The 21,961-nt window shown below is 40.3% G+C and overlaps 1 protein-coding gene across 8 annotated transcripts in view; it reads right to left on the minus strand.

The window, feature by feature from the left end:
* BICD1 (BICD cargo adaptor 1) overlaps window positions 1-21,961 on the minus strand; it is a 182,211-nt gene that overhangs the window by 22,146 nt on the left and 138,104 nt on the right. For 3 of the 8 annotated variants that reach the window (XM_065857268.2, XM_065857271.2, XM_065857286.2), the window contains exons 5-7: window positions 17,566-18,660; window positions 9,668-9,819; window positions 3,053-3,260 (exon numbers count right to left, since the gene is read on the minus strand). In XM_065857268.2, coding sequence (XP_065713340.2) covers window positions 3,053-3,260; window positions 9,668-9,819; window positions 17,566-18,660 — 1,455 coding nt within the window. Of the gene's footprint in view, window positions 1-1,782; window positions 1,974-2,942; window positions 3,261-9,667; window positions 9,820-17,565; window positions 18,661-21,961 lie in introns of those variants that run through there. The other 5 variants (XM_065857295.2, XM_065857261.2, XM_065857254.2 and 2 more) reach the window with 4 other exon arrangements.

Here is a 21,961-nt window from a genome sequence, read left to right on the forward strand (position 1 = left end):
CTGAACATGTAGAGATGTACCTAAAGTGTCAGGTAAGAGTCCACACAAACATTATTTTCTGGAAAACTCTACTTTTCAGGCTGCTTCATCCTTTGGCCTCTGTTACTGGAAAACTTTAGAGACCATTTAAGTATTTCTCAATCTGTGGTCCATACATCTAACAGGCTCCAAGACATGTCAGATACTGGTCCAGTCAGGATCCAGAGTCTCAAATTCAAATTCACATATTTTACCTTTTTACTAACAATTTTGCAATACAGTAAATGCTGTTTACCTATCTGTTAAGCACAGTTCTTTTTAAAATCGTTACTTCTTCAAAACACTAAACTGCATTTACAACATACAGTCAGGGTTCTTGACACAAAGATCATTCATTCCTTGGATTAAAATCTGTTTCTCCTCAGCCTGGCAATCTTGTAAATTGTACATGGGAAATGCAATTATAATTAAAAGAGTCTTTTAAGTAGAATGTTAGAAGATTGCCTTTTTGGGCCTAGATCCTTGCACTTCCAAACTGGGGAGAATTCGGCTATATAGCAAATGCAAAATCCAGTTCTTTAAAGAGATGCAGGTGTCCATCAGAAAGAAAATAATCCTTATTCTGTTGTAGGATGAAGAGGAAAGAATAGAGACAACGACAGTTTAGGAAACAGATTTCTGTCTATGGGGTAGAAAATAAGCACATGGTATTCCATTGCCAATAGAATAAAAAAAGAATTGCTGAAAGATCAGTACCATTTATTTCATACATTTTAAAGTCTTTGTTTCTTTCCATCTCCCTATCTTTTTCTCCCCAGAAGCCAGGTCTTTTATTTATTTACTGCAACGCTCCTTAGGAAAATGTCTTGTTTAGACTCTCTGCAGTTTTACACTTTTCTTCTGAGTGGGTGTTACTTGCACAGCACTACTCAAGGCAGATGTGATATCACTGGCACTCTGTGAGAGCTATAACATACTATAGGGTATTGCTCAGCTTTTCAGAATAAACATTCACTTGAGCAGAAACCACTTTATGGGTTTTAGCTTTTTATATTTTCTGCTTATGCTTTTTATGTATAATAAATTTCAAAACAAAGAATGAAAAAATTTGCCACCAGACAAGAGTGCGCTCATTTAAAGGCTAAAGGTTCTGCTCAGGCACAGATAAAAGTAATTATTAGCTTCTCTGTCAGGAGAAGAGAGATGTCACAACCTCTGAAATGGCATTTCAGTTTACATTTCCTTTCTATGCCTTTTTTGAAGCAGATTCTACAGTTTGGCAGGAAACGAAGAGCAAAAGCTTCCTGCAGAGATAAACTTCATGACTCAATTTATATAAACTAAACCTTCTGTGAGTTTAACATTACCCTTTAGAAAAAAATCACTGAATACTTCAGGGTGAGCAGAAGATGGATGCTGTGTGGGCTCCTGCACACTGCCAGTCACTCCCTCGCCGGTCCTCGCACATCTAACTCCTCCATCTCGTTGGCTTTGTGTCTTCCATGGGGACTACCAACACCACCACCAGACTAAGCACCACCCAGGCACAGGGGTGCAGCCTCTGTGGATGCCAGCGGGACTGCACCCACCTATACCACTGCAGGACTTTCCCCACTGCACCTGGAACCAGTTTGGGCTGCTGTCAGCAGAATGTCGGCTCCTGCCACGGGTGACACAGGAGGAGACGTTTTGCTTTTCGAGTCCCAAGAAGGTGCCCAAATTAGATTGCATCTGCAGTGCTGGGAGGGTCCCCTGCTCTGCTAACCACTCAGCACCACATGCACCCAAGGAAAAAATGTTTACCTGGTATGGCCACGGTTAACCTTTTTTCCTTGCTGAGACGGTGCCCATGGATGAATTCACTCATGGAGGGGGGGCCCCTCAGAAGATATGATTCTGTGGAGGCAGGATGAGGGGGGGCTCTTAATAATTTCTGGAGGTAGGTCCCTGAAGTCCTGGGATGGCTCTGATCACAAAGGGAAGGTGAGAATAGTCTTGCAGAAGATCCAAGAAAAATACATATGGAAACAAAAGAGTTTTACTTTAATTACCTTTCAAAGCCTCATGAATGACAACATCATGTTAATGTGCTTAACAGGTAAAAAACAGCTAGTGTTGCCACCCCATGTCATTTCCAGAGCAGGGCACCTTGCCTGCATTGGAAATCCTGGTTTCTGTTAGAGGAGGAGGAGAGGAGGTTGAGTTGTATCTGAGCATCCTGGAGTCGACATGTACAAGGCTCCCTGACTGTCCTCTTGGTTTTGCATTGTGAACTACAGCATACAAGAAAAAGGAATGATTATCTAGGACTTCTCTAAAGGAGAGTCCTTTTCATCTTCCGAAACCATGGAGATCCCCACACCTACAGAGCTTTAGCAGGGCAGTCACAAGATGAGAACTCATTGCCTAAACAGCAAAATATTTGCATTAGGTTGTGAATGGCAGCCATCCCCCTTCAAAAGGTTGCTTGCTCCCATGGAGAAAAATCGATCTGAGTGAACACACCCATATTCTTTTTGCACTGATGAACAACAAATGAGCACCAGAGCTTAACAAAGAGATGCAGTTTCTTTTGTGTTAAGCGCTGAAATGCTCAAAGAGCACAACCCTTTTATAATTTCAGATGCTCATTACAGAAAACCTTAAGGAAAACTTGTTAAAGAAAATACATTCACACTAATATTAAAGACATACAAGATGCACTGAGACACTGACAGAGTATAGTTTAAAACACTGTATGAAGGAGGAAGAAACAACATAATGAGTAGGTGGACCAGAACCACATGTTGCCAGGCTTTGAATGTCATCTTCATATCCTCCCCACCTCCTTCTCCCCAGTCAAAGTACAAATAAAATTTTTAAAATATTAAAAAAAAAGGAAATAATTATGTTTACAATTCAGTGAACGACTTTAAGGAAAGTCTGGCCACTGCACTGTACTGTAAAGATTGCTGCATGCATACCTTTTCCTCTGAGTGCCACTGCTGACCAGAAAGTTTGGTTGCTGTGGGCCCTGACTATGCAGGAAGAAAGTGTCTATGCTTGGCACGGTGGCTGATGCCTCCTCACTTACTTTAGGGCTGCCGATCTTGCTCTTTCCCAGCTTGCCTTTGCTGCGTCGGGACTGCTCATGGTCGAACTCTAAATCCTCCAGTCGCTGGGTAAGGGCAAGTTTTTGCTGGATAGCCATGCGCAACAGAGAGTTTAGGGTCTTCTTCTCATCCTCTGCAGCTGCTAGCTGCCTCTGCATCTCATCCAGCTGCGTGACGTACTCATCACACCTGGGAAAACAAAGAAGGCAGAAATCTGGGAACTGGTCCAAGAACCAAACCTACCAGTGATTGCATTCCCTGGCTGCAGTTTGAGGGACAGACTCCCATCCAAGCTTTTGCCAAACCTAATCCTGGAAGCAGACAACCTAAATTGTTCTGTTCCTGCTCTGAAGAAATCTCGACTTGGATTTGAATGCCAACACTTTCAGTTCGGCAGGAGAACCTGCATCTAGAATACTGGGGCAGTCTATGATAATGTTTCTAATGCAGACAACGAGCAATTGGAGAGAAGGTTTGGGATTATCTCCAGGTTACACCACAAATAACAATTTTGAGTCCTGGTTCTGCTAGTAACTCACCATGGATAAGAATGTCTACTAATTAGGTTTTTCATATTTTTCTATTTTCCATAGACAGAAATATCCACTTCAGCAAAATATTATTAAAAAAAAAAAAAAAAGAAGAAGAAAAAAAACTCTGAAAGTACTTTGAACACTTGACATATCAGATTTTGTGAAATGAGAAGCCCCCCGTTGTTTGACATTTTAAATTGATTAAAGAGGTACTATTCAGGAGACCCCACACCTTGAAGTTATTTCACATTTACTGTTGCATCTCTTGGAGGTGTGCTCAGATATCCATTACTATGGTCACCTACTCCTGTTTTAACCCTCAGACACTTTTATCTGCATGAAAAGCTGTATCTTTTTCATTTGCTTTAAATCTCTGGGACAGATTTTTAAATAAACCCACCTTTTTCATGATTTTGTTAGCATTTAAGACTGAATTCAGTTTAGTCCCATTTTAAAAGATGATTCCTAAAGTTAAGAGGAAGAGCAAGACATTTCAGGATGGTCTTGGTCACTTTTTGAAGTGAAATAGCTTCAGTTTGTTAAAAATAGACCATCTAATCAGTAAGAACCACAAGTGAAAAATGTATTTCAGTAGTGAAATGATTTGCAGGTAGCAGGACTGTGTGACCATTGCACATTTGTGGCAACATCCAAGAACTTCTCACATTAAATGATGCAGCTTTCCTAAATCTTCTCCTCATGTGATCTCTATAAATCTAAATAGATTTGTTGTGTAATTACAATAGTGTAACAGATGAGGATTTAACTTTATCTGTATCTCTCACAGAAAACACATATAGAAAATAATTTCCATTTTCCTTCTCAACATGTATGACACTAAACTTTTGAACTATCGGAAACTGAGGGATGAAGCTAATTTCTCTGCAACTTTAATCTTTTCATTGGGAAACAGAAATAAAGTGTACTTGAAAACTCATAGCTAATCTTCACACACAAATACTCATATATATGTATTGTAATCTCCTTTTGAATAATTCAGGCACTGGAAGCAAAATGACTAAGTCAGACGTAGTTTCATCTACAGTTTCAGTATTATCTTTCTTCTACAGGACCTTAATAAGCATGACTGTCTTTATTAAAGCCTTGAGGAAGAGAGATATTTCTGAAACATTGGTTGGCTTAAAGCCAACTTGCACACCTATCTCTGCTCCAAGCCATGAAATGTCTGTTGATACTTTAGGCAGTTTCATTGACAGAAACATTAGAATGCAATCACCATTCTGGAGATTAAATTAAATTAATTCAAACTAGAAACTACTATAATACCTGTGTTATCCAAGTTTTGAAGACTCATTCTTATAACGACATAGATCCTGTATCCATCCCTCTTTTTCTCTCCTGCTTTCTTCTTTGTCTAGAAGATGCCTTTTTTCCCCCAAACATTCTTTCTTTTGAATTTTTTTTAAAAGTAACATCTGCAGCCACACCTTCAGCACAGTGCCACTAGGGGGACAAACTACCTTATTTTAGTATGCAAATAAGCCTTTTTTTCTTTTCGGAAAAAGATGTATTTTCTTCAGGTCTTAGGTCTTGGTATCTAGACACCTGCATTGTAAAAGCAGCTAACAGCACTTAAGAAACATCATCTCCATGAAGATGGATATTACTGAAGCAGATTTAGACAAACCTGTTTCGTGTAACCTGCTATGAACTAAAACAAGCTGGCCCTAGAAATCTGGATAAACTTGATGCTGTTAGATGGCCTCATACTCGAGACAAAACAAATCTTGTTAATTGAACATTTTTCAACTGTTCTAATTAATTATGTGCCCTTCCTAGAAGTCTCCCCATAATAGCAACCCCACATTCTTGGCAGTTCACCGCGATGTTTGGGTGGTTCCAGCCATCTGACCTCCACCATGACTTGAAGTTTCCTATTATTTTTCAGAAATACATGGTCCATTGTCTCTGTGTTTTGTTGCTCAAGCAGTTTTTTTGAGAAAAACTGTTGAGAAAGGTTAAACCTAAATCAGTTAGGTAAAAGCCATAATTAACTTTAGAAACTGCTGATTTAACAGCCTTGCATCTCCTTGATGTCTGCAGCAGTGAAGGTTATTCCATGTAGTGGGAGGTAGCTACTGCCTGCAGCCACAGCTTTTCTCTTCACTGAAACATTCCCTGCTACGTGCAAGTGTGGGATAAAAAGAGAAGTGTTTCCAATCAAAAAAGAAAAAAAGCATTACACACATCCAGATTGCCTTTAGCCTACACACTTTATAAACATTCGTGAAATCACAGAGCATACTGAGGAAGAAAAAGGTTCAGAGCTCCTAGGAGAGATGACTTCTGGCCTGGCACAGACCACTGCAGACCGAGCAGGGCTCCAGGATGCACCAGGGCTCTGAACGGGTCTTTCAGAAGTACTCAAATAGTAGTGCATAAGAAAAGTTGTGTTATGTCCTCCAGAGTCAGAGCTCTTTCTCAATTTCTCCCTTACCCCAGGATGGGTGTGTAAGCTGAAAGTGACTACTAAATAAACAGCACTGTCATCTTGCTGTCTGCTTGTCTACTTACCGCCAGAGCAGAATCAAGATTTCACCAATTTCTCTTGTCTCTTGTCTCAGAAAGGAAGCAGACAGATACACAAGCCCACTTATTTTGTATGAACTGATCCAAGAAGCTTATATAGGAGTTTAAGGGATTTCTAGTTCCATCTATCTCTCTCTTGCAGGAAAGCAAACCAAATACTGAGTCAGGCTTATGTCTAATTTAGGTAACATGAATCATAGCAGAGCTTGAGCTAAAATCCAGTGACACTGACAGTGACAGATCCCTGCTCTAGCCATATAAGCATAATTAACTTCTACTCATAAACGTTTTCTCATCTAGGATCACTCCCAAGACCTGTCTAAACTTCCTAGTCCATCTCCTCAGCACATTTTTTTCTTTAAATTTTAATCATACGAAAATGTCTTGATGGATGGAGAATAGGAGAATAAAATCAGTGCATGCAGTGTCAAGACTGTGGTGATATAATGAAAAATATTTCTTGCTCTCTTCTTTTAATATCTCTATTTAGGCTGGCAAAGCAAGCATGTGTAGGTAGTCAGTAAAATTAGCTTCCTGAATCCCTTTAGGGATTAAACAGTTTAAAAAAAATTCCTCCTCTCCTTCAGCACTAGACACTTCCCAGGGCAATCCCTACTCCTGATGTGAAAAATAATGTTTTAAATAATTTCTTTTTCATTTGCCCTCTGGATGAGTGCTGGTTACCCACCTCACTGCTTCCCACTCCCACAGCTCCCAGCCTGGGTCAGTGACTTGGGGTTGGAGTGAGGGGGAAACGACAGGAGGGGCAGGAAAGGCTCTCATCTTTTCATTTTCTGGTCTGGCACTACCGGAAGTAGCCCAGGACAAAAGAAGCAGGCTAAAGGCAGAGGCTGCAAATCTGATGGGCAGAACAGGGCCCTGGCATCCAACAGGGACTTCAGCTCTGCTCTGTAAACCCCATGTGCCCCACAGGGAAGAAGGTTTTTTAGGTTGTTGCTTTCTTTTGCTTTTTGGAAAGAGGTGTTTGGGGAAAAGGGAGTTTGAACTTTATCGAGGACATGTTGTTGAGAGGTCTGAAGTAAATTCGGAAAGAGATCACAAGGCTAAAGAAGAGGGAAGGAGGACACTGTAGAGATCAGAACCACAGAGATTTTGGATTGGGAAAAAAACAGCCCCAAAGGGAAAAACTGCAGAAGCAGAGGTACAGGTAGGACTTCTGAGGGAGAGAAGAACTGAAGAAAGAACTTAAGGAATGAAAGGATGCAGAAGTGTCAGGGAAAAACCTAGAAAAAGGATGGGTCCTGCTTTCTGCATAGGAGACGTTTGGCGAAAAGTGTCATGTTTGCTGTTCAGACCAGAAACAGGTGTGCTTGTGCTCTCCTTATAATGTGGCATGACCTTTGCCCAATGCATTTGAAGAGAAAATCATACAGTTCAGCACCAGACCAAACCTCCATTTGGGGTCCAAAGGAACAGAAAAGGATGGTTTATGAAAGAGAAATGATAATACTCTATCAAACAGCATATGAAATCATTTTCAGATCTATAACATAACTACTCTCAGAGGGATGCTCTTGCTACAGTAGAAATTCAGTAGTAAGTACCATGTGATGCAGGATAACCATGGAAACCACCATTTTATTCAACAGAAGACTAAACAATTGGTTTTTTATGCTGAAGGTTGCTATTGCATCAATTGTTACTGCATGAAGAATCTTACAGTCTTGTATTTTCAAATAGATTTCTCTTATTGAACAGACCATCTACAGTATATCAGCTCTCTGTCATTTAAACAAATGCTATTCCAAATGGAGTATTCAGAATGAGTCAATGGTTTGTACATTTAGGAAGATTGATTTAATTATAAAGGCCATTAGATTCCAGGGTAAGGAGGGAAAAGGAATATTCTACAACAGAAAAATCTGTAGGAGCACATTGATGTTCAAGACCTTGCAGTTAATGATTTTTTTATAGCTGTGGTCAGAAAATACTGGGCAAAACTTACAACCTCAAGGGCAGGGATATGTTCCACAAGCTGTGCAGTGAGTGCTTAATCAGTACTGTATGGAGTTTACCAGCAGCAATAGACACTTTGGGTGGGGTTTACCTCTACTAACATTAGATATTTACAAAATGGAAATCTATAACTCAGCCAGTCATACAGATGTTCTTTATAGTTCACAGAAGAGAAACAGAACTTTCATTGCATTCTACCCACAAGACCTCTAGAAAAGGCACCTACATGAATGGTACCTTTTAAGTCTAATACACACAGAAGAAATGCTGCGGTCTCCCACCAGCTTTAGAGCTATGCCTTGAACCCAAGAGATGTGTGCACTCAGGATGCCTAAATAGGATAAAGAGCATTCAGTAGACCCAGAGCCTAACACTCCCTTTAAGTGACAACTTCTAAATCTTTGCGAACTTGTTTTACCTGATAGATTGATGGCTTATGCTCCACGCAAGACCCTTGTTTGCTTTCTGATAACGATGCCACTCCTCTATCCTGGAGTTAGTAGCTTTCCAGGTCATCTTATAGAGTTAGTACGTTCACATATCTCCTAGATTAATGAGCTTGCAAATAAAGATCAACGTGTGCATTTGTATAATAAAACACACACACACAACATACTGCTTTCTTGAAGAAAATCTTTAGATGCCAATGAAGAAGCATAAGCAAGGAATCTGCATTATGTTTGACCATAAAGGGAAAAAAAAGCCTTGATACAACATAATAATTTCCTGAGGGTACTAATTTCCTTGCTTATGTGGGAATTAAGAATGTATTGATGAAAGCTTTGTATCTTTTAAAAAAATACATCTATTTTTTTCATAACCTTTAAAAAAGGAGCTAAAACCAAAAGCTCTTCTGAAGGCGTGGGAGAAGGAAACATGAGAGATGATTAATCACTGTTCCGCCAGGAGGAACCATGTTACAGAAGATAAGTGAAACTTTTATCTTGTGAAGGAGAAGATAACAAATTGAATATCACAGTGGGATAAAATAAGAATTCATGCTGGAGTAGGAAATTGCAGTAGCCTCACAATTATTAGTGCTAGATTATAGTGTAGACTGGTTGATGAAATAGATTTTACTAGTGGTAAGTAATAAATCTTACAATAATGAAAACATGGATTCTGAAGATCATCATTAACCATACGATGGCTTTACATGACAGAATCACTACATACTTCTGAATGTGAAAATTAGCCACATAAATCTACTATTTGATTTCCACTTTAAAAAGCCCTTATAAATGCAAATATACTGGAGGTTGATATTGGCATTTACAAAACTTTACTCAAGGTTGTATGGACATTGCTATTCTCCAGCTTTATTTTCCAAGACATGCATCTCAGTAGCACTTGAAAGCTTGCCGGTTTTGCACAGTGTGCATGCTAAGACTCACTCACCTTCATCCAGCAAATCCCTGACCTTGCAGAAAATAATTTCTGTCTCTTCACCTTAGCACCCAACGTACACAGCTAAGTCTGTTCTCAGCACATACACATTTACAGTGCTGGGCCAGGGAGTGAAACCGTTTCCCTTACCTGGTTGCAAACATTGCTCTCAAGGATGAGAAGGTTGCTGCATCCTCCTTCAAAGCCTTTAATTCATTACGTAGTTTGGTCATAGTTTCAGTCACCATTGTTTTTTCATTTTCGTATTTATTCTTCAAATTGGCTAGTGCCACTTCAGCTGTCTGAAAACACAAACAAGGATATATGCTTGTGAGACAGATATTTGGTAAATAGCTTCGATGCCATGCTTGATTTTACTTTTGATTTCCTTCTTCATTCACACAGTAAAAGAAGTGCAACCCGAGCTTCGTTGCACTGCACCCTTTAATGTCTTCTTTTAAGGTGTACTCCATGAAACCAGGAAAGGGAGAAAGCAGCTGAAAGGACAAAGCTGTTTTCAATGCACTGGCAATGATCTGACAGCTTCAATGTCTCTGCAAAACTCTGCAGAGGGCCCAGGCAACTGAATAAGTTACTACGGCTCAGGGAGCTACTACCATATTGTTTGAGCTGCAATAAAAAAAAACAGCTGTGTCCACCAACCACACTGCAAACAGGGCACGTGGCATGTAAGACTGGGCTTCTGTAGCCAAGGTGGGGACTACCGTGTTTTGCCTCATGCGTCCTGCCAGATGTGGCTTTCCTTGGGCAAGGTGACTACTGGGACCTGACCACCCGCTTTTATGCCTGAGCACTGGCAATGCCAACGGTTGTGCAAACCAGCATTATTTTGGCAGTTTTAGCCACTACCAAAAAAGGAACAAAAAAAGTGCAAATTAAAGTTTTCACTAAACAGGAAAGCAAGGCTTTGTAGTCATCCTATTCCTCCTTTTATTTTTCTGCTTCCTCCTTTCTTTTTTCAATTTCACCCATTAAATTTCTTTAATTTACTGCCCTGCTGCTTTTAATGGTTACATTTGTCTTATTTTTGCAAAAGTTGAACCTTCTGTTTCACCTATTAAGTTTAGAATCACTTTGAAGAAAGAGGCTTTATACCTACTGCTGCTATGAGACATTTAAAACTATTGCCATTGAATGAGATGAAGAAAAAAATGTTTCCTTTTACATTTACTCAGAGGGGATTATGGTTGTTTTTTCACTTCATTTAGAGCACGATAAGTTGCAGCATTTCATATGGGCAATCAATTTCCCCTGTTGATCTTGTGCGTTTTCAAGCCATCACCAAGAGAGAGAAGTGTAGAACAACATCAATTTAAAGCAACCAGCAAGGGGACATGACAAAAGATGGTAATGGCCAAACAGCTGGAAACCTCTTTTAAACTCAGTTTTCTGAAACTCAATACATTTCCCACTAACAATGTCTCTCAACAAAAGGACATGTTAGCATCTCCTACTAAATTACAACTCTGTTCATTTGCATCCAAGGAAATAGCACAGTTAGAAATGGCAGAGATAAAATAATTCAATCATTTTCCCAATTGTACACTCACCAATACTCTTTTATCTACTTTCACACTAGTTTACACTGAGAGAATAGATTTTAAAATATTAGTAGTAACTATCTGTCCTTTTAAATAGATGGGTTTTTCATGCCAAATTTGAAATCATCAGCAATACATGTTAAAAAACAATCAGCCACTTAGGAATATATTCAAATAAATGCAGCTTTTCTCAACCTTGCTGACATATGCTTTGTTATGATGTAGGATGGTAGACACCATCCTATGCCTTGGCAGGATCAAGCAGAAGTTGTCAGCTTCCTGTCTGATTTCAGCTATGATCAAAACATACACTTAGAAATTAACATGGAGAAGAAAGATTAACTATGTTTAATAAAACTACTTTTTTAAGGGAAATCTAGGAAACAGTGCATCAGAGGACAAATTCCTATTTAACAAATATGATTAAATCAGATTTATTTAGGATTTTTCAGGTCACTAATGAGGCAGAAGGGATTCATAACAGCACAGGTAGACTCCATAATGCAAACTGAGTTCTGCTTTGCCCCTGCAGCAGGAATTCAGATGCCGTTGCTTTGTAAAAGAAATACAGCCCCATGCGCCTTAACCTACCATACCTCATCTTCAAATACATAATTCATGTAATAATTTTCCTTCGTTTAGTAATGAAAATGAGCTAAAGATATGTGCCATCCAATGCTAGACTTTAAAAAAAATAGTTACATTGTTTCAGCAGTGGGATTATATGTTCCATGTAAACCAAATAGTTTCCAAATAACTGAAATTGTGCCCAATTATAAGACAGATCATTGTGATCCCTACATTTTAGTCTGGAAGTCAGGGTAACTTAAATGGACACACAACACCACAGGATGAAAAATAACTTAGAAATATAATTTACTTGGTGAATAAAGGTAACAGAGGAAGGACTGTGTGAAATCTTCCAACCTTTTTTTTTCTTATTTTTAGAGTTTTCCATAAAACAACATATGGAAAACAGAACATAAAGTGCAAAACCTATTAGAAGTGCCTCGTGGCTCTCTACACACCAGACAAGCTTTTGAACATGCTCCTTTGCAGGCTGTCAAGGGTCTCCCTTCTGAAAGTCTCCCGAGTGAAGAACGAATGGGCACAAGTGTGCTCTCTGCTAGAGAAACAAAGAAAACTAACAAAAATAAGCTTTTAATAGGAAAGAGAAAGAAGAGAGAAGCAAGTAAGGGTAGTTTCTGTTGGAAACATGCAAATGGGCAGCCAGGGCCAGCGGTGCATCCCTATAGTGTGAGGCACAGCACACTCAGGAGGTCCTTGTAAGAGCTGGTGGGCACCTGATGGTGCAGATGCTCAGGTTACCGACAGCTCATCAGTTTGGGACCTGGATGCTGACTGAAACTGATTGCTGTCAGACTCCTTGGCTCGGAGGATACCATTTTACAATGCAGCTAAGTCAATCTGTATTGTCTAGCTGCCACCAAAAGAATAACTACCCAGCCTTTCCCCAAGCCTACCCTTTGCACACCGGGTGGTTTTCTCCTTTGCTTACGGTGAGCCAGTTTGGCAAGCCTGAAGAGGCAGAAAACTCACCTGAAGCACCCTGAAGCCAGGATATGTGATAGGGATGGGGCTGAGGAGAGAAGGGGAACTTGGACTCCATCTGTAAGAGGAATCTATGAGTCTGGTCACCTCAGCTGTGCTGCTAGACTGTGCCAAGAGTAACAGGAACAAAATGAACAGAAACCATAGCTTAGTGTTACTCTTCCTCCAGCACCAGCTCTAGCCTAAATTATGTTTGTTTCCCCTCTTAGCCAGTCTCCAAATTTGTCCCCATTGAGCCATATATGTGTGGTTGCACCTCAAACCAGTTCTGCAGATTAATCTGGATTTTAAAAACCTGGGGTGAACGGTGTGTTCAGAGAGTGCTCTGAAAGGAAGAATGAGGTGAATAGAGGTCTGCATCTCCAAGTAGCACATGCCAGAAGGAAGGAGATGCCCAGGATCTGGCTTTGTTTTTAACAGCTCTTTCTGAAGCATTTAGTTGTAAGCTGTGGTTAACTACAAAACTACATCAGAAAAACTTTGCTTCACGTAAAAATACAACCTCAGTGCAACACAAAGGGGAAAATTGAGAGAAAAAAAAGAAAATGTAGAAAAATGTTAAATTACCCAGACACTCGATGAGCCGCCTGGGGACACAGGATTAATGGCTCACAGAGCACGTAGCATTTGCCATGCGGAGGCTGTCACCTGGCGCTGATAGAAAGGCTTGGAGGGAGCAGAGGGCTCCAGCACCTGGATTCCTGCAGGATGTGAAATGCTAGCAAGGCAAAGAGAGCTGGGGCACACAGAGCTCAGCCCCATGTCCCTAAAACCCAGATATGGAGCTGCACAGGTTGAGGTGGGGGAATACCCAAGCCCCAGGACCCCAGGCACTGCTAGAACTAAGGATATCCTTTTACCCCCGCTCCTTATCCTTACAGAAGAGATGCCTAAATGCAGCTGCCCAAAGTCTGCCACCTTAATAATGAAATAAGTGAACAAATCTCATTTTCTCTATATGATCACATTCTAAGATGACTTTGTATCCCATTTACTTTACATTAGCAGTGTGAGAAGCAAACCAAGTAAAAAAACTGTTGCTGAAATAATATTAAGGCCTACAGTGGTAAGCACTTGATTTTTTCACACAGGAAAGCAGAACAGTAGTTTGGTATTTTAGTGCAGAAATTGAATATAGTACTGGCTCTTTCCAACCAGCCTCACTTTTCCAGCAGAAATTCTACTGTATTTTGTCTATATAACATCAGGGCATTTGTTTATAGATAAAGTACTATATGTCTGGGGTTATCAAGTTATTTTTTCTGAAGGACTTTTCTGGGTATCTCAGCTATGGGAGTTGGAGACATCACAGTTACTGCCAATGCAGATGTGAAGGTCTTCCTGACTCAACTCCTTTCCAGCAAATCATTAACCTATGAGAACAACCAATTGTTTTTCAATCAGAATTCCAGGATATTAAATTCCCCTCATAGGCAGCTTTGCTTTCTGAATGTTATTAGAAATCAAAATCAAAATCAAAAAATCACTATTGAAATGGTCCTAAAAGTAATTATATCATTAATTTGATATTACTTTACAATCTATGCTGCCTGTTAATGCTAATGCTACTTGGGTTTGCTCCACAAAACTGGTGCTGACACAGTAATTATGGGTATGAATAAATGGACAAATAAATCAAGACAAGGTAAGCAAGCAAGCCAGCAAGATATATGTGCTTTGCTGTGTTGAGCAATTGATTTAATATTCCATTTTCCTGGGCTTAGGTTTGCAGCTTAGAGCAAATCTTCCTCTTTTTTTTGTGTGTTAGAGCTTTGTGTATTTTATTTGCAGCCCAGCCTAACACTAAAAAGCTTATTTGAAAATATTAATAAAGAAAATGCAGCTAGAATAAAAAGAAATACTATCAGATATTGTCAAATGCTTTAAACTAACCAACAGCTTGTCAGGTTCAAACAGAAACTTATTGTATGCTGTTAAAGACTTAAAAGCTGTAGCTGCATTGCTGGAGTGCCAGGCTCACTGCAGGAGGAGGAGGCAAAAACTGAGACTGTTCTGCAGTCAGGTATATCCCTATGAAGAGAATTGGAAACAGCTCAGGCTACGAGGCAGAAATGGTTCTGATGAACTATTTGCCCCTGTCTACCTAAGAATATGTCAGAGCACTGCAACCAAGTGTTAACACCAGGAAAACTGCACAATGCTTATTTTAATAATATGATGTTGCAATGCTTCTGGTGGTCACTAGATAGCAGCAGTGCTTCCCTGGTTAAGGATGTGATTTCACTTAAGTACAGCTCAAAACACCAGGCCCAGAAGCCTGCTGCTGGTCTTTTTCCTTGAATCTGAATCGTGAGCTGCTTTAGGAAAGCCGGGTCTTGCCATATCTACAGTGCATTTGATCGTGCTCATCTTGCTTTCCAATATAATTTCAATCAAAAAAGCTTAACCTAAAGCATCTCTGATTGAATTCCCTACAATACAGGGTTTTTTTTTGTAATAGTTTTTCTACAAAGCACAATGAGCTATGATGTGGGCCCACTGGAGGCCAAGGACAGGCCAGGGCTGCAGGTTTCCCTCTTTGCAGGGGCCTGCTGCAGCTCTCCCCTGCTACCTGAGGCATCAGCAATGCCTTACCATACAACATAAAGGATGAAAACATATAATTTTATATTAATATCCACTTCATTAGGGCTTGAGGAAGGTTTAAAAAAAAGAAAAAAAAAACTCTAGTTCTTGTGGTTCTAGAGCAAATGTGAACCTTTGTCCTTTGTAGGTTCATCTAAACTGAAACACACAAAGGAAAAAAATATCCCCAGCCTATTGCTGCTTAAAACCTTATTGTTTTAGAGGGGAAAAACTGAAGAGGGGGCATCTTGACTTCTGTTTTTTGAACATGAGATGTGCTTTGGGTGCTGGGATACAGCCATCACTTGAGGCTGGCAGTACTACTAGCACATAGTAAAACTCCCCTCCTCTCTGCAACTTTAAATCTCCCATCCTTTTATATTATTATGTCTTTTAACTTGAAAGTTTGAAGATGTTGATATAGGTTTGCATGAACAATATTGCAAGATTCTATACCCAGTTATACAATTACCCATAGCTATGCTGCTATCCAAGAAATAGAAGTTTAATTAATAGCACTGCCTTGCTCAGCAAATCTATCTTTCCCACTTCAGTGAGCACGCTTTAAGTTATTGCTTTATTTCTGACAGCAAAAAAAGAGCTCAATTTTCTGGTAGTATCAAAAAATGAATGATAGCTCTGTGCTAATGAAAAAAATCTCTCATTTGGAATCTAAATGCATGTACCCCAATTACATTTTAATTACATGGAAAATCCACAAATAATTGCTCAGAGCTGTTATTGCATAGCTAGAGATGGTATTTAATTACTTGAATTAATATTTAACACGTGTTGTATTGGAGGGAGGGAAATGCTATAAAAAACTCAATGTATATTGAAATATTGCTCAATTTAAAAATACCCAGTACTCTAGAAATGCAGTTACAGATACATCAGTCAATTAAACTTGAAACTGTAACTTGAGGCTGCTTGACTATTGGGAATTTTAACACTGAAATCCCATCACTGTCATCAAATAATAGTATCCTAAGATGTTAGCCAGGATTCATGTCCCCATGTGGCGACTGCTGCACTGTTTTTAGTAAAGAAATATCCCAGGCAATCTGGAAGGATGCTTCTTGCATTCAGATTTAATTCTGGGCATAAGAAGAAGCACTGAAATAAATAAGACTATTGGCATGTTTAAACTGGACCTTTTAAAAGACTTGGAGTCTAATGGATACAAAGGGCTTAGGAGGACATCCTGTGCAAAAAAGTGACAGTCCTCTTTTAAAACAAATCATTTTGTGGTCCTCTTTTAGTGTTTGATATAAAATTCAGTAACTCTCAGCTTATTTGAATTGGTACAACATCAAAAATAAAGTGGCTTGGTGATTTTTTAAGCTGTGAAAATTTTCAAAATAATAATTTGATTTTTTTTTGTTCTCTTAAAATATCTTTATAATGACTCTTTCTCAAAACAAAGAATTGCAGCTACTGTTTCAGTCAGCTTTACCATGTAATGATGTTGACCCTTAAAATAACCAAGCCACTGATTTTATTTCTTAAAGCACTGAAAATGTTACAATGGCAGGAGAAATTATTTCTGACTAAAGAGAAAAATAATTTAAAAAAAAATCCAACCTCTTATAATGAAAATAACCCAGTATTTCGCCTACTGTTTTATCAAAGAAATGTCCATCTTCTGTGTAGTTCAAAACCACTGGTCATACTCTTACATCTGTAATTCTCTTCCTGAGCCATGCTTTAGCTTTTGTGGCATTTATTTTTAATACCCTTAAATTTGATGAGGGGCACATTCAAGTTTTGCAGCCTGTGGAGCGTTACCAAGAGCCAAGAAGAACGCAACAGTTTGCTTGGACCCTCTGCACCACCAAACTCCACCAGCAGGGCCACCTGCAGCTGCTGAGGTGCTGGCCCAGGTGATCACCCCTATGCTTGCCTTCCCCATCACTCCAGAGGTACCTGCCCTGGCGAGGGGTCAGCACACCCCTGAAAGCCTCGCTATGCACATTCCATTTAATTTTTACATTTTAGTTTTGCAGTAATACTAGCAACATGCCTGTGCATGAGGCTGGCTGGTAACTGGTCCCTCCCTGCTCTTCTGCTTTTCTCTCGCTTCACAGAAAAGACTTTTCTGCCTGCGCCCTCAGTGAATGGTGGATGCTCAGAAAAGCAGAGCTAAGAGAGGAAAGAAGAAAAAGGCAGTGGGGAGGAAGGGGAGAAAGGACTGCCCTTGCCATGACTGAGTGAGAGGTTAAATAACCTGTGAGCAAAATCTCTCCCCTGAAATACTCCTGGGAAAGCTTCTAAGCGACCTGTATAAATAACAGACATTCCCGACTGACTGCTTTATTAGCATCTTACCTGCTTGTTGGCTTTCAGCACTGCTCTCAGGGTTGCGATCTGTTCCCGCTTTGTACTCAGGAGTGATTTCAGTTTCAGTATCTCTTCCATTAAGGCCTCCTTGTCTTTATCGATCATGGGCGCCAGCTCCCGAGCTGCAGCACGCTGGCGCGACAGCTGCAGCGACCGATCGACAGCCTTCTGCAAGTGCTTGATTTGGTCCCTTATGATGGCATTGAGGTTGTAGATGTTCATCGGCTCTTTACGGATGTCACTGGTGTCAGAGACAGGGGAAGAAGGAGGGGCTGTGATGACAGGAGAAATGGTAGGTGTTTTTGTTGGGCTCTGCTCCTTGGCAGGCTCCGCCGCCTCTTTTGTCACCGGCTCAGTTGGGGTCCTGGCTTCTACAGGTGATGCCACCCCTCTTCTGGCGAGCCGTGGAGAAAGGAGACCACGAGGGTCGTCCGGTCCTTTCAGGCTCCCACTGCGGGTTACTCTGCTTTGCCTGTAATAGTCCAACATGACCCTGTTTGGTGTCTCGTTGTTGCACAGGCAGACGTGATGGTAGAGCTGAGCCAGCTCCTCGCTGAATGTCACCAGCTCATCCTGGGCGGTGTTGAGGGTATTATGGTTTTCATTTGCTATGCTTGTCATCCTTTGAAGTTCCTTCTCCATGTGGACCATTTTTTCCTGGCTTTCCTTGGTTGACTTCTCCAGGTTTGTCACCTGTTCATCATACGTCTGGATTCTGCTCTCATACTTGGCCTTCTCTTCAGTGTAGTTTTCTACATATTTATTATATTTCTCCTTTAAGGCTTTGATTTCTGCTTTAAGGTCTATCACCTCAGTAACAGCTACTTTGTATTTACATTCTAGGATCTCCAAGCCATTGATGTCCACTTCATAATCATGTGCTTCCTCACCAGGGTCTCGGCCCTTCTCACAGTCAAGCTCAGCTTTCAGCTCCTTGTTGCTCTGCAGCCCCCTCATGGCATTGACGTGCTCCGTGAGCCTGTGGACTCGCTCGTGTTGTTCGGTCAGGGCTCCCTTAGTGTGTTCCAGCTGCGTCTGAGACTCCTGCAGGTTGGCCAGGAGAATGGCCTTCTCTCTCTCCACCTGCAACAGAGTCAAAGTAAGAAACCCGAGATCTCCTCCAGCTTGGGCTTTTCTGTTGGACATCAAGCCCTGCAATCACATTCATCTCTTCCGTTCCCCCACTCTGCGTACACAACTTGAGGGCCTCAAAAATATTCCAGCCATATATCCCTAAACTGTAAAATTAAGTCAAAAAGGCATGTACAACTAACTCATAAAGGGATATGAAGTCCCAGCCTTGGTTATAATTTGCAATATCACTAGGTTGTGATTTTACACGTTGCCCACTGCAGAATTACTTAGTGCCCAAGCACTAAGTGCCTAGTCACCTAGAGTGATGATACGGGATTTATTACAACATATGTTCCCTAAATTTTAATAAGCATGAACTGCATTCACTGTCAAGTATCAGTCAACTATAAGCCTTTCCACTGGTACATACGCATTTCTCAGTGGAGGCTGAATGTATTCATTTCCCATGAATAGCTCTACCAGTCCTTCACAATATTTATTTATAACTTTGAATTGTTGCAAACTGTCATTAAGGCTTGATTACTGAATGCAAATACAGTAAACAAATGGCTGTGTACATTTCCACAGATTAGATTAAATACCCCACTGTGTGTGAATGTAAAAGAGATCAGGAGACTGAGCACATGCAATTCCCAGCATTCCCCATCCCCAACACTTAACTGTAAGCAAAATCCATCCTTTTTAGGACAAGGCAGAAGAAGCGGGATTTGTGCTATAACAAACTACTTGTTCTGACCTATTAAGCTCCTTTCTGAATACTCACAGAGATATGTGGATATTGAACAGCAGAAGAGGTCATGGAGAACTCCCCTACAAGTTTTAACACACAGCATCTTAAAGTAAGTGTGTGTGAATGGTGTGAATTTTGGGGTTGTCCTATGCAGGGACAGGAGTTGGACTCAATGAGCCTTGTGGGTCCCTTCCAACTCAGGATATTCTATGATTCTATAAAGTAAACAAGAAAAGTGAGTGAACAAGAAAAGTTTGATCTGTTCCAGTATTTGCTACTGATGCTAACACCCCTGGAAGTTTCCCATTTCAGGTTTTAAGTGTAATGCTCCAGCTTTTTTTTTCCTGTGCCTTTGTCCTGGTTCTGAGTTGTGAATTGGGAAGCAGAGGACGGCACAAGGAGGTGGGATCCTTCTTGCTTCCATGGCTTTTCCAACAGGACCCTCAGTCTATCAGGTTTTCTGCTCTTTTTCTCCAGTTGTTGCAGTATCTCAGCCCTGTGTTTACACACACAGTGAAAACAGCATGCTCCACATTCCCTTTTTGAGGGGCTGAATTACTAATTCAAAGCTGTCAGGTCTGAAAAATGCTTTAAAAAGCCTCTCCTTCCCTATCAGCATCCTCCTAGGTAGTATTTGGAAGAGAGTCAAATCAGCCACCAGTGAATCTTACTGAAGAAAAAGAAAAGCCTTTTAGAGACCAAGAAGGTAATAATACCATCTCACAAAATGTTCCAAGCAGTGGTTCAGATTCCTATTTTCCCGTAACAAGGTTTTTGAGCAGTGACTGCTGCTCACAAGTATTAAGGCACTAAAGCATATGTTCATCCCCTGGTTTTACAGACAGGCTTTCAAAACACAGCTTCTATTAAAACCTGCAACCAACTGCAGGGAAAAACTGTAAGGATAAAAATAGAAGCCATGTTAAAAACTAAAAACAAACAAAAAATCACCCTAGTTTTTTCATGTAGTGGTGACTGACAGCTTAAGAATTAAAAAAACAGGGCCAAACTTCATAATTATTTTATGGTCCAGGAAGAGTCTGTCTCTTTAGATACAGGGCACTCTCTTTAGGCACTGTGTAGTCTGTGAAGAAGAGGACAATCAAATACCACGAGTACATTGGTACCTTTCTCCATTTGATGCTATCCCCCATTGGTGCCTCAGTCTGCCGGCCATCTCCCCCATTCCACTCCTGCATTAGTACATTCTTGCAGAAAACAACCTTCCCCTCTGCCAAGGGCATCTTCTTAAAAGGTGACTGCTTTCCACAGATCTCTCAGTCAGACCTGCCCAGGGAGCCTCAGAGAGCAACCCAGCAGAAGCCTCTTCACTAGCTTTCCTGTTTTTTCCCCTCAAGCCCCAGGTCTGCTCTCCTAGAAATTTTCAGCTCAACTCTGGTTGTTACCACCTGATATAACAGGCTTCAGGTGTTAATTGCATGACCCTCATCAGATAGTGAACATATTTATTCCTTTAAGCTGGTAAGAGGCGTTACATATCTGCATGAAAATCTGAGTTTTGCTTAATTTAAAGGACCATAGCACCTTATGGTGAGAAGTTGCATGGATAATACAGATCCATACATTGCACACCAAAGGCAGTTGGCTTTTTAAGGTGTATAGATTCACTGTGGCTATATTCGCATGGAAGCAGACAATTAACTGTAGACTGCAGTACTGTAAACATAAATAAGATGTTTCAGAGCTTAAATTAATCAAACAAAACTGACCCTGCTAGATTACCAATCTCAGCGGTTGTACTCTCATAAAGGAAAACTATAATGGAGCTAACTGGGATCTTTATGATCATTTATCTGCTGGACATAAATAGGTTCTGGAACCAATACTTCTTACAAATAGAAGGGATTGTTTCCAGATAAAACATGCAACTTTTAAAACCCATACACCAACTTGGACAGCAGGTAAAATGAAATACATAGATCTACTAAATTTTGCTCATGTTGGTCCAGTACTTATGGCTTAAGCTAATCCACTTCTGTTTGCAGTTATGAATACATGCTCCTACTTTCAAGGGTAAAAAAATACAAACCCAAAGCTCCAACTCAGCCATGAGTACACTTTCTGCATATTAATGACTTTGCTCTTTCCAAGTATTGTAATTATATTTCTTGTTCTAGACAATATTACACTCTTACTTCCACCCACAGCAAACTTTTGCGAATTGGAGTTATTTCTCAGTCCAGTTGGTGGGGGTTTTTTGACAACGAAATTAGTAGCTGCAGCAAATGTCCATATCATCTTAAAATGAAAATAAAAACAATTCAATAGTGGCTGTACTTACTTTGCGATGCATCCTTCACTTCAAAGACTTTGGTTTGAGAACTTTTCCTACCCAATTTGTTCTATAGTTTGCAATTGTGGAAACCAATTTTACCATTTCTCTTTATCCCTTTTTCTTTTTTTTTAATAACATCAGAATATTAGTGAATGATTCCCAGTGGAGACTGGAACAGGAAATCAACAGAAAAACTCAGTTCAAGAACCCTGCATCTCAGCTGTATTTTATTTGTCAGAGAGTACCAGATAGCTGGAGAAGAG

The sequence above is a fragment of the Patagioenas fasciata genome, chromosome 1, assembly GCF_037038585.1.
Source record: "Patagioenas fasciata isolate bPatFas1 chromosome 1, bPatFas1.hap1, whole genome shotgun sequence".
Classification (NCBI taxonomy): domain Eukaryota; kingdom Metazoa; phylum Chordata; class Aves; order Columbiformes; family Columbidae; genus Patagioenas; species Patagioenas fasciata.